The sequence below is a fragment of the Saccostrea echinata genome, unplaced genomic scaffold, assembly GCF_033153115.1.
Source record: "Saccostrea echinata isolate AGI-Se365-2 ecotype Australia unplaced genomic scaffold, CSIRO_AGI_Sech_v1 ptg000008l, whole genome shotgun sequence".
NCBI lineage: Eukaryota > Metazoa > Mollusca > Bivalvia > Ostreida > Ostreidae > Saccostrea > Saccostrea echinata.
Genome location: NW_026889757.1, coordinates 78,627 through 96,574, shown reverse-complemented (window position 1 = coordinate 96,574; position 17,948 = coordinate 78,627). Strand labels below are relative to the sequence as shown.

General features: G+C 33.1%; 2 protein-coding genes across 2 annotated transcripts; one reads left to right on the top strand and one right to left on the bottom strand.

Annotated features, from left to right (window-relative positions):
• Positions 1 to 1,602: 1,602 nt before the first annotated feature.
• Positions 1,603 to 11,978, bottom strand: LOC133181117 (protein FRA10AC1 homolog). Its single transcript, XM_061315658.1, has 12 exons — positions 11,959 to 11,978; positions 11,766 to 11,852; positions 11,641 to 11,686; positions 10,822 to 10,898; positions 10,504 to 10,581; positions 10,037 to 10,121; positions 6,237 to 6,282; positions 5,357 to 5,470; positions 4,942 to 4,984; positions 4,690 to 4,787; positions 2,058 to 2,166; positions 1,603 to 1,677 (listed from the first exon to the last, which is right to left on the bottom strand). Exons 1-12 carry the CDS (start codon positions 11,976 to 11,978, stop codon positions 1,635 to 1,637), a joined length of 846 nt encoding a protein of 281 aa, XP_061171642.1. The 3' UTR covers positions 1,603 to 1,634.
• Positions 11,979 to 13,235: 1,257 nt separating this feature from the next.
• LOC133181184 (exosome complex component CSL4-like) lies at positions 13,236 to 17,506 on the top strand. Its single transcript, XM_061315722.1, has 8 exons — positions 13,236 to 13,264; positions 15,937 to 16,058; positions 16,345 to 16,416; positions 16,559 to 16,647; positions 16,755 to 16,788; positions 16,897 to 16,947; positions 17,052 to 17,133; positions 17,370 to 17,506. The coding sequence occupies exons 1-8, from the start codon at positions 13,237 to 13,239 to the stop codon at positions 17,483 to 17,485; spliced, it is 594 nt and encodes a 197-aa protein (XP_061171706.1). The 5' UTR covers position 13,236; the 3' UTR covers positions 17,486 to 17,506.
• Positions 17,507 to 17,948: the final 442 nt, after the last annotated feature.

Sequence of the window (17,948 nt, the reverse complement as noted above, 5' to 3'; positions counted from 1 at the left end):
ACACTCTGAGAACCCACGATCATTTTACGCCAGTTAGTACCTGAGAGTAGGTCATGGTGACCTACTTATCACTTGTCAATCTCTGAGGACTCAAGATGCATCAACTAAGTTTGATGATTCTAAGCCAATTAATACCCAAAATAATTTTAAAATTATATCCATAAAATTTCAAAAGTAGGTCACAGTGACCTACTTTTCAGATGACATACTTTGAGGACCCAAGATGCATCAACTGACAAATTTTGATGATTCTAAGCCAATTAGTACCAGAAATATTTAATTATAGTCATATAAATTTCAAAGGTAGGTCATGGTGACCTACTTTTCAGTCGACCTACTTCGAGCACCCAAGATGCATGGACTGAAAAAGTTTGATGATTCTAAGCCAAATAGTACCTGAAAATATTAAATACAGCTGTAAAATTTCAAAGGTAGGTCATGGTGACCTACTTTTAAGTTGTTGTACCCCAAGAACCCAAGATGCATCAACTGACAAAGTTTGATGATTCTAAGCCAATTAGTACACAAAATATTTAATTAAAGCCATAAATTTTCAAAAGTAGGTCATGGTGACCTACTTTTCAGTCGACTTACTCCGAAGACCCAAGATGCATCAACTGACAAAGTTTGATGATTCTAAGCCAATTAGTAACCGAAATAATTAATTATAGTCATATAAATTGAAAAGTAGGTCATGGTGACCTACTTTTCAGTTACTCCGAGGACCCAAGATGTATCAACTGACAAATTTTGATGATTCTAAGCCAAATAGTACCCAAAAATATTAAATACAGCCATAAAATTTCAAAGTAGGTCACAGTGACCTAATTTTCAGTCGACCTACTCCAAGGACCCATGATGCGTCAACTGACAAAGTTTGATGATTCTAAGCCAATTAGTACACAAAATATTTAACTAAAGCCATAAATTTTCAAAAGTAGGTCATGGTGACCTACTTTTCAGTCAACCTACTCTGAGGACCCAAGATGCATCAACTGACAAAGTTTGATGATTCTAAGCCAATTAGTACCCAAAATATTTAATTAAAGCCATGAATTTTCAAATTTAAAAAGTAGGGCACTGTGACCTACTTTTGAGTCAACGATACGAGGTCCTTAGATGCACAACTGACAAGATTTGATGATCCTAGTTCTTATAGTAAGCAAAATATCAACATTTTAATGAAATATAATTTTTGGTCAATTTTGAAGTGACCTTGAGACCACACCCTTTGCCCCAGGGTAAATCCCCGTGCAAATTTTAATCTACAACATATCCTCAACCTTTTGTATAAGTTTGGTGATAATCTGCCAAGTGGTTCTTGAGAAGAAGATTTTTTAGCAACCAGTACTTTTGGTTTTAATTAACTTATTATCTCCCCTTGTTTAAGGGTCACAACCCTAGTTTTAGTAAAAACGGGAGCCCTTGGGCCAAGGATACCCCGTGACAAATTTGACAATAATTGGGCATGGGGTTCTTGAGTTATGGCCCATATTCTAAAAAGTTTACGCACACCGCACAAATGGCTATAGCATTAGCTCTTTGAGCCTTTGGCTCAAGAGAGAAAAAAATAGGAATAATACTTGGGTTGACTGGAAATACACAAACGTTTTCTTTTTTATTTATATAGTTTATTATAAAAACATATCTTCAAAGTAATCTTCAAATTCTTCTTCTCTGAAATAAGAAAACAAACACGCATGAAGAGTTTTGAGATTTAAGCAATCACGGAAATTTTATTTTGAAGAGAATGGAATCAGACAATTTTTTTGCATGCTATCCCAAATAAATTCACAAAGGATCCATGAAATAGGAGCTAGTTTTTATTTTGCTGCAAATTTAGATTTTATTTATGTTTTAATTATGTTTCATATTATGATCATCCTTAATATTAGATAGAAAGAATTATTCCTAGATTTAAGATAATTCTGTGCCAGAATGAACAATCATGGGTCATAAACATTCGAAAAAATACTTTTATTAAAACATAAATGTGGAGTCTTAAATTAGCCATTGCTTTGTTGTGTTTTGGAGTTGTGAATTCTCTGATTTAATACCTAGATTTTTCCTCTGATATTTTTGCTGGACCACTCCATAATGATTTCTCTTCTTCACTAGACTTTTCCTTCTCCCTATTTGATGAACCTCCAGGGTGTTCTGTGTCTTCTAGAAAATGCCAAGTAACATTTCATTACACAACATACACGTAACAAACTTTCAATATTCTCTCTGCTTATTATACATGTACCTGTTTATAATTTAATTTTGTTTGCATTCTAGCCTCTGATTGGTTAATATCCAAAAAGGAACACAAATTATTTCTGTATAACCTGGTTTGGTATGGGACCCCCCCCCCCCCCCCCCGACAACCAGCTGAATCATATCCATACAATCCTCTCATTTCTAGTCATCGGGATTCATGGAAAATTCCAGATTTAATAAATGTACCTTCAAACAATAATTTGATCTTACCACATGTAAACAAACAACAAGGCTGCTAGGCCTATGTATCATTTTTTACCTCCCCTCGCTTCCCATCACTTCTGTTACTTCCCTTACTATGGTTGTATTATTGAGCGGCAAATTTGAACTAATAAAAAGCAACAAAATTTTACCCCCATAGTTATTTAATGATTTTAAAATTAAATTATAAGGAATGACTCTAATTCTTGGCCAAATTATTCGAATATAACCTGGTTTGAGCCAGTTTACGCTGTTTTATAATCCGCTTTGCAGATTATAAAGCGTAAACTGACCCAAACCAGGTTATACTCGAATAATTTGGCCAAGAATTTGAGTCATTCCTAAAATAACCTCTGATCCAAAGCGCACAAGCTAGTACATAACGACAAAACTTTCACTGATGTTTATATCATATTATAGGCTTTATTTTTTGATCACGGAATATGCTCATATTTTAATTCTTCTTTCTACCTAAGTACACCATTTTTCAATAAATTTAAGAACATTGTAATTTCATGAAGCCAGTTTTCCAATATGCAGTCTCAGAAGGAAGTCTCTAAACATCCTCAAAATATCAGAAATCCTGAGTACACTCTTTGCTGTGGGACACCTAACAGACTTTATTTATTTTATTAATCTCTCATTGAGAAGCACCATTCAAATTGAAGCTTTCATAAGTTGACATAAAATATAAACAGAAAGTAAGCAGTTGACACCTCAATGAACATTACAGGTTGTTTGTCACCGAAAGCCTTAATGTGATTGGTCGAGAGATAAACTAAAGGCATATGGGCCACTTCGCTCATTCGATTGCATTACAAATTTTCCAATATTTTCTCTGCTGATAATACTATAACTATTCATAATACATTACAAATTGTCCAATATTCTATGTGCTGATAATACTTTACCTATTTTTATTACATTTTCAACAGTGAAATACTGTGATTTATTCATTGAATAAAAGTGATATTCTCTCACAGTGTGAAAGGATACCAAAAATGATATTCTCTCACAGTGTGAAAGGATATCAAAGTAAGTAAAAAATAATATCTGGCCTGTCATAAGATAGAGATAGTAACTAAGCATCTTGATAGAGCTAAAACTGCAAATTTCTTCCTAAATATGTTGCTAAAATCCATGCTATGTAATTCATTCTGTTTTCAATCTGACACACAACTTCTAAGCTATGACGTCTCAACCGCTCAACTATGACGTCAGGCCTATGACACTGTGTTATGAAAAGACAGAGGCAAAGGGAAAATCAAAGAAAATGTAATAAACAGAAAATTCAATGTTTTGTAGATGAATATGGAATTTATTTCACTCGTGAGACAGGATTTTTTGATATTTTCACTCGTGCTTCGCACTCATGAAAATATAAAAAAATCCTGTCCCACTCGTGAAATAAATTCCATATTCATCTACAAAACATTGAATATCCTCTATATATTAAATGTGCATTACAACTGTCCAAATTTGCAATATTCTATGTCCTGACATAGCTAGACCTGGTTTCATGAACATGTTCATTACAAACACTTCTTGTACCTGTTTTTGGCTATTCTGTTAATGTTCATGACTATTCTGTACCAGTTTTTGGCTTTCTGTAAATGTTTATGACTATTTTGTACCTGTTTCTGGCTATTCTGTATATGTTTATGACTATTCTGTACCAGTTTTTGGCTATTCTGTATCTGTATCCACAATCATTACACTCTGCTTAATATTATTATCACTTCTTAACAGGTTTCTTAATCACAGCGCAATATTCTATGTGCTAACAATACTTTTAAATTACCCATTTAAAAGTTCAAAACATAAGGTCCAGTATTCTCTCTGCTTTAATAACTGTTGCTTATACCTATGTGAAGGTTCACAGCATACTGTCCAATATTTTCTGTGTTGACAATACTATACCTTTTCACAGGTTCATTACTCAGTCCAATAGTCATTGTTTTAGGAACTTTTACAGCCTGATTAAAGATTTCTGTCCAATATTTTCTATATTGACAATATTATTTCCTGTACAGAACATTATGATATTGCTGTCCAGTATTCTCTGTTTCAGCAAATGTATTAATGGTTACTGTCCAATATTTCTCTGTTGACAATACTGTACATTTATAAAGGTCCATTACAATATTACAGTCCAATATCTCTGTTTTAATACTGTAACTTGTACCTCAATAAAGTGTAGTGTGCATAATGTTGACTATACTCTACCTGTTTCTGATGAACTCCTGTGATGAGATTTGTGTTTTTTGTAACTTGATTCAACTTGTTTGTCCTTCCTTTTCTTCTTAGGAAGTATTTCTTTCTTTCTGAAAAGGTTTGAAAGATGTTAAAAGAAAATAATCAAATTTTGGATACAATTACATTCTTTGTATAACAATAACAAAACATTTATAATAAACCAAATTTAAATGTTTTTAAACATTCACAAAATTTTAATTATTCATTTTTGTCTATACTTACTTATGATGGTAATTTAATTTGTATGAGCAATCTGGGCAGAGTCCTAAAATAGATACAAATAATGTCAAATGTATGCCCCATTTCCTTTCACTATCTTTTGAGTTTTCCTTTACTCAGAAACTTTCCACATCCCAAAATCAAAAAGTTTTTTTCATGCTTGAAGGATTTACAGAATTTTGTGTTTAACTTAACACAACTCTGATTCCATTAAAAGCCAAATTTTAAATTATTATCTATGTTTCAATTGTAGTACAGCACAATCTCAAGTCATATTCATTTTAACCTTTATCAATCTAGGTAAGTTGTTAGATGAACATCAGCTTTTCACTCGATCCCCTATCCTGTGCATTGTGATAATGTACAACACATTATTACTGAACTGTATTTTATTATTATAGTTACTTAGTTTACTTACTTAGTTTAACAAGAGCATTTTTCTTTTCTTGATCCTCAACATATGCAAAGTTAACTTCCCAGCTTCTCAATCCATTTTTTTCATTGCATTTTCTATTACCACAGCTAAAATGACCTAAATTTAAAATTATATACATGTAGTATTTATTTTGCCCATAAACATTTTGCATGCTGTATCCAAAATGTCATTAAGTGAAAGGAAACATCATCTCTAAAGTCTTAAATGTTTATGTGTATACAAGAATCGTCAATTACTGATATATATTTCCATTTCTATTTGTTTTCTCTGTGATAACTCTTTGAAAGTTAGGAGAGTTGATTTCTTGATCATTCTACCGGAATGTAAATTTCACCAAGCAAAAGGTCAGGACCTAAGAAGGCCTAATATGCATGTAACTCTCGTGCGGTTGTCTTTGTGTCTGACACTAAGGAGGCCTAATATGCATGTAAATCTCGTGCAGCTGTCTTTGTGTTTGACGTCAGTGGGTGAGGACTATTGAAATTGACATGTGAGGCCTCTTGTATTTTAAATCTATTAGTCTACATTTTTTTAAAAATCTAAATTTACAATTTTATTTCACAATGAAATGGAAATATAAAGAATCACTGTCTAGTTAGTAGAGTATGCCAGGGACATCAACGATAGTTGGAAACGTGGGATAATTTATGCATAAAGGGCTTTGCCCGTTATGCAAATTATTTCACGTGTCCAACTATCGTTGATGCCCTAGCTGGCATACTCTACTAACTAGACAGTGATTCCTTAAATAAACATCTAATCAAGCCTGATATATTAATCTTTTTATTCTGATTAACAAATAAGGATAATGATATGACTACCTTACTGAATATTTGAGTAAAATTTCTTATATCTTAGATACCTTTTCCTTCTACAACCTCTTTCTCTGTCCTCCATCTCATGGCAACCTGAAAAATTCCTTTCTTTTTCAAAGAGATCTACATTTGAAATGCTTCTTACATCAGGCCTCTTTTTAAAAATTCCCCTTACATCTTGTGTACAAACCAGTCTTTGTATACAAAGACTTCTAAATGTATTCAAAAGTATTTTCTTGAATCTTAACTTTAGAGAGTTTATGAATTACTTTTTCTACGTTATTTTGCCTGAATCTTAATTTCAAATAGTCTGTAAATCATTCTTTCTTCCTTATTTTCCTGAATCTTAATTTTAGAGAGTTTATAAATAATTCTTTTCTACCTTATTTTCCTGAATCTTAATTGTAGAGAGTTTATAAATAACTTTTTCTACCTTATTTTCCTGAATCTTAATTTTATAGAGTCTATAAATAATTCTTTTCTACCTTATTTTCCTGAATCTTAACTTTAGAGAGTTTATGAATTACTTTTTAGGTCACCTGAGTCACTCAGGTGACCTATTGCTATCCGTTTTTGTCCGTCGGCGTGCGTCGTGCGTCTTGCGACGTGCGATGTGCATTAACATTTGAACATTTTTAGCTTCTTCTCTGAAACCGCTCAACCAATTTCAACCAAATTTGGCATATAGCATCTATGGGTGAAGGGGAACAAAAATTGTGAATTTCATGATCCCTGCCCCCCTGGGGCCCGAGGGGTGGGGCTTAAACCACCAAAATTAATGCAATCTTTAAAAATCTTCTTCTTTACTCCTGGACATCAAGCAGTCAAACTGTTGGCATGATTGTAATAAGCATAGACCCCTCTACCAAAATTGTGAAATTCATGGCCCCAGGGTCAGGGGTTCTGGTGCTAGGGAGGGGCTATATAGATAATATAGTGAAAGTGCATTATTTCTTTGAAAATCTTCTTCTCTGCTCCTGGGTATTAAATAAACTAACTAAGTATATAGTTATGATGAGTAAGAGTGCCTCTTCCAAAATTGTGAAATTCATGGCCCCAAGGTCAGGGGTTCTGGTGTTAGGGAGGGGCTCTATTGATTATATAATGAAAATGCATAAATTCTTTGAAAATCTTCTTCTCTGCTCCTGGGTATTAAATACAGTTCCTAAGTACATAGTTATGATGAGCAAGAGTGCCTCTTTCAAAATTGTGAATTTCATGGCCCCAGGGGCAGGGGTTCTGGTGTAAGGGCGGGGCTCTATTGATTATATAGTGAAAATGCATTACTTCTTTGAAAATCTTCTTCTCTGCTCCTGGGTATTAACTACAGTAACTAAGTACATAGTTATGATAAGCAAAAGTGCCTCTTCCAAAATTGTGAATTTCATGGCCCCAGGGTCAGGGGTTCTGGTGTTAGGGAGGGGCTCTATTGATTATATAGTGAAAATGCATTAATTCATTGAAAGTCTTCTTCTCTGCTCCTGGGTATTAGATAAAGTAACTAAGTACATAGTTAGGATGAGCAAGAGTGCCTCTTCCAAAATTGTAAATTTCATGGCCCCAGGGTCAGGGGTTCTGGTGTTAGGGCGGGGCTCTATTGATTATATAGTGAAAATGCATTAATTCTTTGAAAATCTTCTTCTCTGCTCCTGGGTATCAAATAAAGTAACTAAGTACATAGTTATGATGAGCAAGAGTGCCTCTTTCAAAATTATGAATTTCATGGCCCCAGGGGCAGGGGTTCTGGTGTTAGGGCAGGGCTCTATTGACTATTAAGTGAAAATGCCTTAATTCTTTGAAAATCTAGTTCTCTGCTCCTGGGTATTATTGAAACAAATTAAATACATAGTTTTGATAAGCAAGGATGCCTCTTCCAAAATTGTGAAATTCGTGGCTCCTGGATCAGGGGTTCTGGTGTTAGAGCGGGGCTCTATTGATTTAATGTGAAAATGTTTTAATTCTTTAAAAATCTTTTTCTCTGCCCCTGGGTATTATTCAAACAAACTAAGTACATTGTTATGATAAGCAATGATGCCTCTTCCAAAATTGTGAAATTCATGGCCCCAGGGACAGGAGTTCTGGTGCTAGGGCGGGGCTATATAGATCCTGTAGTGAAGGTGAATTATTTCTTTGAAAATCTTCTCTTCTATTGATTATAAAGTGAAAAAGCAAAATTTATTTGAAAATATTCCTTTCTGCTTCTGGTTAAAAAAGCAATGAAGCTAAGTGTATAGTTATGATGAGCAAGAGTGCTTCTTCCAGAGTAGTGAATTTCATGACCCCTGGGTCAGATGTGCTGGTGTGAGGGTGGGGCTCTTGATAATATAGTAAAAATGCATTAATTCTATTAAATAATCCTGTTTGCTCCTTGGTGTTAAGCAGATAAACAAAGTGATTAGTTATGATGAGCAAACTTATGGTCCCAGGGTCAGAAGCTCTGGTGTTGTGGGGTGGGGGGGGGGGGGGGGCTCTATTGATAATATAGTGAATCTGTAGTAAAAATGCATTATTATTTTAAAAATCTTCTCCGCACCTGGGCATATCAGAGGCAAAAAGAGTAAAAGTTTTAATAAGGAAGATTATTTTTACCAAATTTTTGAACATCTGGACCATTTGGTCAAGCGTTCTGGTCCTGGCCAGGGCTCTATTATTTTGTATTCTACTGAGAGGAGTTATTCCCCTTTGCCATTTACTTTTGATAATTTATCACTGTAAATAATGTACTTGAAAGGTAAATAGAATAAGATAATTATGCAAAAACTTTTATTGTATAATACAAAAAGTACTTTCATAGTTTTAATGATCAGATAGACTTGTAAGTAGTAGATAAATAAAAATGAGACAAAAATAACTTGTCTTATTAAATGTTCATCAAGGACCAAGAGAGGCCAATGTAAGAAATTTCAACAAAGGATTAAAATAGTAGAGAAGCATTGATAATTTGTTAATATACTGTATGGTGATAGTGATAAATGGGGATCAGATTTATAGAACATAATTTATAAACTGTTAATGAATATTAAGACCAATTATTTTGTTGATCATGATCACCCTATTTTTCTTACTTTTTGGCAACAAAGTTTCACCTTTCAGTTCATATTATACTCTATGCATCCTTTAAATTGTTGTATCATACTCAGGTGACCGTTAAGGCCCTTGGGCCTCTTGTTCTACGTTATTTTGCCTGAATCTTAATTTCAAATAGTCTATAAATCATTCTTTCTACCTTATTTTCCTGAATCTTAATTTTAGAGAGTTTATAAATAACTTTTTCTACCTTATTTTCCTGAATCTTAATTTTAGAGAGTTTATAAATAACTTTTTCTACCTTATTTTTCTGAATCTAAATTTTAGAGAGTTAATAAATAATTCTTTTCTACCTTATTTTCCTGAATCTTAATTTCAAATAGTCTATAAATAATTCTTTTCTATCTTATTTTAATGAATCTTAATTTTAGAGAGTTTATAAATAATTCTTTTCTACCTTATTTTCCTGAATCTTAATTTCAAATAGTCTATAAATAATTCTTTTCTATCTTATTTTAATGAATCTTAATTTCAAATAGTCTATAAATAATTCTTTTCTACCTTATTTTCCTGAATCTTAATTTCAAATAGTCTATAAATAATTCTTTTCTACCTTATTTTCCTGAATCTTAATTTTAGAGAGTCTATAAATAATTCTTTCTACCTTATTTTCCTGAATCTTAATTTTAGAGAGTTTATAAATAATTCTTTTCTACCATATTTTCCGGAATCTTAATTTCAAATAGTCTATAAATAATTCTTTTCTACCTAATTTTCCTGAATCTTAATTTTAGAGAGTCTATAAATAACTTTTTACTACCTTATTTTCCTTGTACCGACTTAGGTCTGTTATGCAGTATTCTTTGAACAATTTGTCGTAGTATTTCTTGGCTAGCCTCTTCTCCCTGTCAAAGTACATCTAGCTTTCATTAAATACTTACATGCATATATTCCACAAGATTTTGAATTTTCAGTACATGTGTTTACAATCAATTTTCACTGGACCTCAGACTTAAGTGTCTGGGACATGTATGTTTCATTAAACAAGATGAATTTGTTAATATCCACATTTCTATATATCCCTCAAATAAAAAGCATGTCACTCCCAATGCAGCCAATGACTATTACTCATGGTACAGTATCTCCATCTTTGTTACAGTAAGATTTTTTATCTCTGCTTTCAAATATGATAGGTCTCTCAGAAGGAGATCCAATATCTTTTTTCCAACATTTTTCTTCTCATGATGAGAGAAGAAATACACGAGAGGACCTCCTTCAGTGACTCACCATGTATCAGCTTCATCCTCATTCCACAGAAATTTGTGATGTTCTTTAATCACATCCATGTCTGTCTTGTCTTTGGAACTATACAAATAGAATGCCCATATTACATGTATATAGGAATGTATTTAAATCAATAAGAGTATATTCTTCTAAAACAATTTCACATACATTTTTTTTAAAAAAAAGTAAAAATTAAACTTCTACTTTGTATTCAGTTATATGCACAGTTGAACTTTGTCATCTTGAACATTGATCTCAAATTCTTAATTTGTCTTAAAAGTCTCCTTTTTTCCCAATTTGTTTAAAGCATTTTTTACTTACTTGTCTCTTTTGAAGAATTTTTCTGATCCTCCATAATACTGAATGTAATCATTCACATACTTCTTATGTCTGGTGTACTAGATTTGTTAAGACTATAAACTATATCCAGCATACACTTTTAATGACTTGACTTGAAAGGCTAGAGTCACAAATGGGTCATTTTAAGAATCATCTGAAATTTTTGAGGGGCAGTTTTTAAAAATAATTTAAAAGTTTTGCAACTAAATTTTATTTGAATAGTCAATTTCCTGGAGAAAACAAATCAAAGGCAAAAAGATTTTCTTTGTTTTTTTTCTGTGAGCTGACATAAAGGATACTCCAGCATGCTAGAGGTTCACGGCAAGATACTTTTGGCTCGACACCGCAGTATATAAGGAGCATAGGGATGTTAATCAAGGCTCTTACTTGTTGGAGTAACCCTAAGGATATCTGCTCCTCAGACATGAATTCTAACTCTTAAATTTATTATTTATTTAAAAAATCTCAAAATGAAGCTTTAAACTGAAATCTTTTAGTGCAATAATTTTCACTTCATGTATCTCAATATGACTCAAGATTCTTTGAACTCGTAGAAATGGTCTAATAAAAAAATTGACAATTGTGCCCAATAAAAGCATAAAAATAAATGTTCATTTGGTCAATTGTTGAGACAGTTGTAAAACACCAATAAATTACCAGAGTTTACAAGTTAAAAGGAAAGGGAAAAGAATTTATGTATCTTAGTTAAAGAAATTTGCCTTGCACTAAAGTAAATTTTTCACAGATTATGAATTATAAATGTTTCAGATTTTACATTAGTCATAGTAATAATAAGGATACTGCATCCATACTGAGGATTTGCATTCTGTGAATCTTGCCTTCCTCCCTGAAAAAGAACTTGAAAAAGGTAATTCATGTCTTAGGGTGAGCATTATTCATTCACAAAGAAACTATAGCCATCATACCTCCCATACTCGTCTTCCAGTTCTCGTTTGTTGGCGACCTTTTCTGTTGTCTTCTGACGCTCAGGTACAAGATCATGTCTTCTGGACCTTTGTTAATGTGAAAGGTACAACAGAAATCAGAGCAAATATTCATAGTATACCTCTACTGAATCACATATCACTTTGATTATCATATTTAATATTCTCTGATTGCAATTGAATGAATGTGTGCATAATATATAGCAAAATCTCTTCACTTTAGTGAAATCAAATAGGTATATAAAATATATCTGACTCATGACCAAAGCTATTAAGCTGAAAAAAAGAATAAAAAACATCCTAGGCCTAAATGAAAGTTAAGTTGGATTACGGTTTATCAGGTCCAGTACAATCAGTACATTTAGCTACATAGCTAAAATTACCTACCGTAGCTTTATTTACCTACCTCAGATAGCTTTATTTAGCTATTTCAAGGCAATTTTTCACAATTTTGCTTCTTATTTTAAAAAGACAAAAAGTCGCAAGTAAATGTCTACTTATATTATTTAAAAAGCAATGTAAAGCAGAGATAGTTTTAACATTGCTGTGTTTGAACACTTTTAAGGAAAATATGTATTTCCATTGTTGAGTAACTGTACACCACCTTGTGTGTGATGAGGTGTGGATAAGTATGATTACTTCACACTGTGCTCATGTTAACCAACTGGTCTTCTTTGTTATTTCACTCAAGAAGAAACTGTTAGATCACAAATTAATTGTGTTTATAGCCCCAAAACCTTTAGAACTTTGATTGCAATTGCGATGAAAAAGACACATCTCCAAGAGTGATTTTTTTCATTAATTGTTTTCAGATGAGTTCAAAGTTGAAAATTATCACTGCATCAAAGTGCAATTTTCTGCACTTTCTGGGAAAAATGCTAATTTAAGAAATAAGTTTGATTTAGTAGCTAAATAAAGCTACTTCAGGTAGGTAAATAAAGCTATGTAGGTAATTCAAGCTACGTACATGTAGCTAAATCTAGTGATTGTACCAGGCCTGTTTATGCCAAAATATACTTGCCTTCTTTCCTTCTCTGCATCAGAATCGAAATCTGAGGTGTAACCACCTCCAGTATGAATCTGTGGGGTGAAAAAAGTATATTATAAAAGACGCCAGTTCAGTCTATTTAAAGTCTATTCATGAAACATGTCTGATGCCTACCCGAGAGAAGTCTATGCTCTCCTCTGACATGTTGTTTACAAATTAAACGGAAGTGAAATGGATTTACCCATTAAAGAAAAAGGGGTAGAATTTCTATACACTTAAAAAAATTCAATAATTAGGGGAAAACCCCATATAGAATTGAACTTCTTTAATATTTTTTAATTTAGCAATATGCTTGCATTAAATTCATCATTTCCTCTGAAAAGTTCGAAGCATCATTCCATAAATGAATTTGGTGTTATGTAAACGACCCCCTTTGAGCGGACGAGTTCATTTATAACAAAAAAGATGGCTGCGCCCACAATCTGTGTTCCAGGTACTGACAATTTTTTGATCTCGTTGATTTTAGAAGTCTTTCATAAACACGAAAAATTCAGGAAGTACAAATCATTTCACAAAGGTTTACTCACCGATTTTTAATCCCATAAGTATGAAAGAGGTTATTTTTTACATGTATATTGACATTCTCACGGTTCTGTTCAAGACTGTCGTGTTTATTGTTTTTCGTGCCCGATTAAAATTGACAGGTATGTCATCTCAGTACTTTTGTCTAAATGAATATATTATCACTTCTTTCATACTATTTTTAAAATATCTCACTTCTCATTTGTCTGCTACTGGCAAAGAGGCTTGTCACAGTTAAAATATTTGCCAATTGATGATCTTTATGTTGTCACCTCCAAAGGCACTCCCTATGTATTATTAGTAAATTTCTGTAAATGACAAGATAAGTACAGTAAAACTCAATTATAACGAAGTTACTGGGATATGTGAAATTACTTTGCTATATCTGTAATTTGCTATATCTGTATAAGGAATTCGTAAAATTTATTTAGCTGGGGATCCAAGAAAACTTCGCTATATCCATGAATTCACAATATCAGTGTTCATACTAAACAAATTTTACTGTATTTATATAAGTCCACCCCTATACTGTAGTATAGACGGGTAGATCTCTATATGTATCTGCTTGCTTGAAAAGTTTCATGCAATATCAAAAATGTTTAGACTACCCCATTTAAGATCTTGTGAACGCATGTAAATCAGACCACTCACTGAACAGGTTGTCTAGCTGAAACATTCTTTTGAAGATATTAAAATGAAGTGAGGCAAAATTTTGCCCAATTCTTAATTTGACACAACAATCTATTGCAGGTCGCTAATGCTAGAACCCAAAAAATGAAGCATGAGGATGAGAGAGTCATGTATTTGCAATTATAAACAAGATGTGTCTGTGAAACACTGATGCCCCCGTATGGCAACTCATATCAAAGGTTAAACTTTCTCAAATGCAAATCAAATATGTTGGTACCGAAAGTAAGGTCTTGTCTCGAGGAGTATACCTTTGAAATATGAAAACCCTAGCAGAAACCATTGAATAGATATGGAAAAAGGTTAAAGTTTTTCAAAAGTAAGTCAAACATCAAGGTCAAGTTCAAATGGTCAAAATTAGTGGTGCCCAATGAAAGGTGTTCTAACAAGAAATATACATGTAAAATATGACAGCCCTGGCACCAACCATTCAAAAGTTATGACCAAACTCCAAGGTGAAAGGGTCAAAGTTGTTGGTATCCAAAGAAAGGTCTTGTTACAAAGATTACATATGTGAGGTATCAAAGCCCTAGCACCAACCATTTAAAAGTTATGGCCAAGGTTTAAGTTTTGCAAAGGTAGGTCAAACTCCAAGGTCAAGGTCAAATGATCAAAGTTGTTGGTATCCAACGAAAGACCTTGTCACAAGGATTACATGTTTGAAGGATGAAAGCCCTAGCACTAAGTGTTCAAAAGTTATGGCCAAGGTTAAAGTTTTTCAAAACAGGATCACACTCCAAGGTCAAGGTCAAAGAGTCAAAGTTTTATGGTATCCAAAGGAAAGTCTCATCACAAGGTATACACACCTGAAGTATGAAAGCCCTACCACCAACGGCTCAAAAGTTATGGCCAAGGTTAGCGTTTTTTAAAAAGTAGGTCAAACTCCAAGGTCAAGGTCAAAGGGTCAAAGTTGTTGGTATCTGAAGGAAGGTCTTGTCACAAGGTATACACATGTGAAGATTGAAAGCCCTAGCACCCACTATTCAAAAGTTATGGCCAAGGTTAAAGTCTGAAAAAAAAATGCAAAAGTGGGTCAAACTCCAAGGTCAAGGTCAAAAGGTCAATTTTTATGGTTCCCAAAGAAAGTTCTTGTCACAAGGAATACACATGTGAAATATAAAAGCCATAGCTCCAACCAATCAAAAGTTATGGGCAAGGTTAAAGCGTTTGCGGACAAACAGACAGACAGACGGACGTTCAGGGCAAAAACTATATGCCCCCGAATCTTCGATTACGGGGGCATAAAAAATCATTTGTGAAATTTTTGTCTTCATTCACTGGTAAACTTGGCCACTGAAATTCATTAGAATACTGTAGACATACTTTTTTCCTCTTGGGATTAATTTCTGCTAAGTATGCTTCACATTTTTCAATTCAGTTTGTCACAGCATACTTAAGTAGGGTTGTCCCTAAGACCCTGGGGCCAGGGAATTTCCCCACCTATAATGATGTAATTCCCCACTTATTTTGGTATTCCTCCTTAACTCCCCATCAGGGGAGGAACCCCAGATCCCCTTCTACTTTTTAAATGTCCCATTCAATTTCAATTCTTAGGGATAACCCTGCTTATGATTTATTAATCAATTAAGGACATACGACAACAATCCAAAAAATCCACCTAATTTTCTACTCGCGGATATATCTGAAATTGTGATTCTGTGGAATTATGACCCCGTGGAATAAAGTATGTTTACAGTAGTTAAAATGTATGTGATGTATATTAAAAAATATAAACTATTTCAAGACTTTTGATAATTTAATATAATGTCCTATTATGCAAAATACAGTTATGCTATGTTAGCAATCTCTCAAATTTGGATAATCTGATTAAGGTGTCTTACTACATTGACCTTATTAGATTATTGTAATGAGTATTTTCCATTGATGATTTTCAAGGTCAGAGGATTTGTCGTTTAGAGGAGACTTGTGAGGGAGGCAGTGGTACTTACTCCAGGAATGGCTATATCTACTCTAGTCTAGCTGGCTATCTACAGACTTCTCAAAATGAGGATGGAAAGGTATATTCTACTTTGAAATGATATAATAGGGTTGTACGCACAAACTGCATGGTTAATGGCCTTAGAAATCCACTCCTCTATTGGCATTCCTAAGGAAATCACTAACTTACGTTCACTTTTCATTCACAGTCACGTGTATTATATGCTGCAGCATTTTTTGAAATGTAGTATTTTAAGTAAAACAAATTATTATCTAACAAATAAAAGAAATGAGATGGGAATTTCCAGTATTTTTATATAAATATTGGCAAGGACAGTATGTGTTAATTCTTGTCATGAATTTCAGTCACTTATTCAAGTGAAAACACAAGAAGAACAGAATATTGTTCCCTCATTAGATGCCATTGTTACAACAAGGGTATGCATTTTAAATCTTTATATTTCAAATAAAACAAAGTGTGCAGCATTATGCATCAAACTGTGTCTGTTGCAGGATACTGCTTTTATCCGTCTAGTGTAGCACACATATAGATGTATGTAGCTTCTTTTGACTATTTCAGATAACAAATGTCAACCCTAGATTCTGTAAGTGTATGATTCTCAGTGTGGGAAAAATTCCATTAAAGGAGCCATTCAGGGGACAAATTAGGTAGGAAGAAGGGAATTTTAAATGACCTAAAATATCAAACTTTGAGTCAGAAGAATCTCTGTACACAGTAAATATAATCAAACTTCTTTTTTGTTGCATGTATTAAGGAAAGAGGATGTTCGTGCAACAGGAAAAGATAAGGTATATGTGTATCATTTTGATGACATTCAACTTTTTATATATTTTAAGTCATGATATTCTAAAAATTATTATATGATATGTCAATAATGCAGAATATTTACATTGTAGGTGGAAATGTACAAATGTTTCAGACCTGGAGATATAGTTGTTGCAAGAGTTGTATCCCTTTGAATCACAATTTGAATTTTATCAATAAACATTTTACATGTATAAAGTAAGGATATCTGTTACTTTCTAAGAAATAATTTCTTAATGTGTAGTAGCTTTCATTAGGAGATGCCCATTCTTACCTACTCAGCACAGCAGAAAATGAATTAGGGGTTGTTATGGCAACAAGCGAAGCAGGTACGTTGTATATCAATCTAATTAAAATCAGACTTCTTAGATCCGTGCCGTATACACTCTGCATAAGAAGATCTGACATTACGCAGAGTGTATAAGGTGCAGATCTAAAAAGTCTGATTTTAATTAGATTGATTGTATATCTGCAAAATTGTTATCAATAGTGTTGTACGTAATTTAAGTTTTGAAGTAATTTGTTCAGTTGAAGTAATTTTTATATTTTTTGTAATTACAAACAGGGGCCACCTTGGAACCAATCAGTTGGTGCAAGATGAAATGTCCAAAAACATTGGCAGAGGAGTTCAGGAAGGTCGCCAAAGTTCAACCTAAATATGTACAGTATGCTGGAACTTAATAAAAACAAACAAAACATGAAGTTGTCTATCTCAGTTTATCCAGCATGTATAAAAGAAGTCAAAGTAGAATGATATAGATGCTGTATAAATTTATTGTGGGAATTCTTTGATCAAATCAATTTTTCTTAACAATTGCATTGTTGAATGGACAAAATGAATGAATCCTGTTTGATCAGTTAATAGTTTAATGGTGAATTAACATATTCATCTTGAGGACAAAATTGAAGACTTTTTTTCCTGCCACCATCTAATTCAGTCCCACCATTTACAATAGATACGTTTGGATGGCGCATTATAATATACATGTGAATCCAACTTTAGATGTTAAAATGAGTGTAGCAGGGGCTCTAATCTACATGTGATCTATTTTGCAATTATTTTGACAAGGACTGATGATATGGGATAGGTATAACATGTACATGCAGGGTTCTCCACATTTGAAAATTTAACCATGGAGGAAGC

Coding starts and splice junctions, on each gene's coding strand:
- LOC133181184 (XM_061315722.1), top strand. CDS start 13,237: ATGGCTGCGCCCACAATCTGTGTTCCAG. Junction 16,648..16,754: donor CCATTCAGGGGACAAATTAG/GTAGGAAGAAGG, acceptor GCATGTATTAAG/GAAAGAGGATGTTCGTGCAA. Junction 16,789..16,896: donor GTGCAACAGGAAAAGATAAG/GTATATGTGTAT, acceptor TTTACATTGTAG/GTGGAAATGTACAAATGTTT.
- LOC133181117 (XM_061315658.1), bottom strand. CDS start 11,978: ATGCACACATTCATTCAATT. Junction 6,283..10,036: donor GTCGGTACAAGGAAAATAAG/GTAGTAAAAAGT, acceptor GGAATTTTTCAG/GTTGCCATGAGATGGAGGAC. Junction 4,985..5,356: donor AAATGCTCTTGTTAAACTAA/GTAAGTAAACTA, acceptor TATCTATTTTAG/GACTCTGCCCAGATTGCTCA.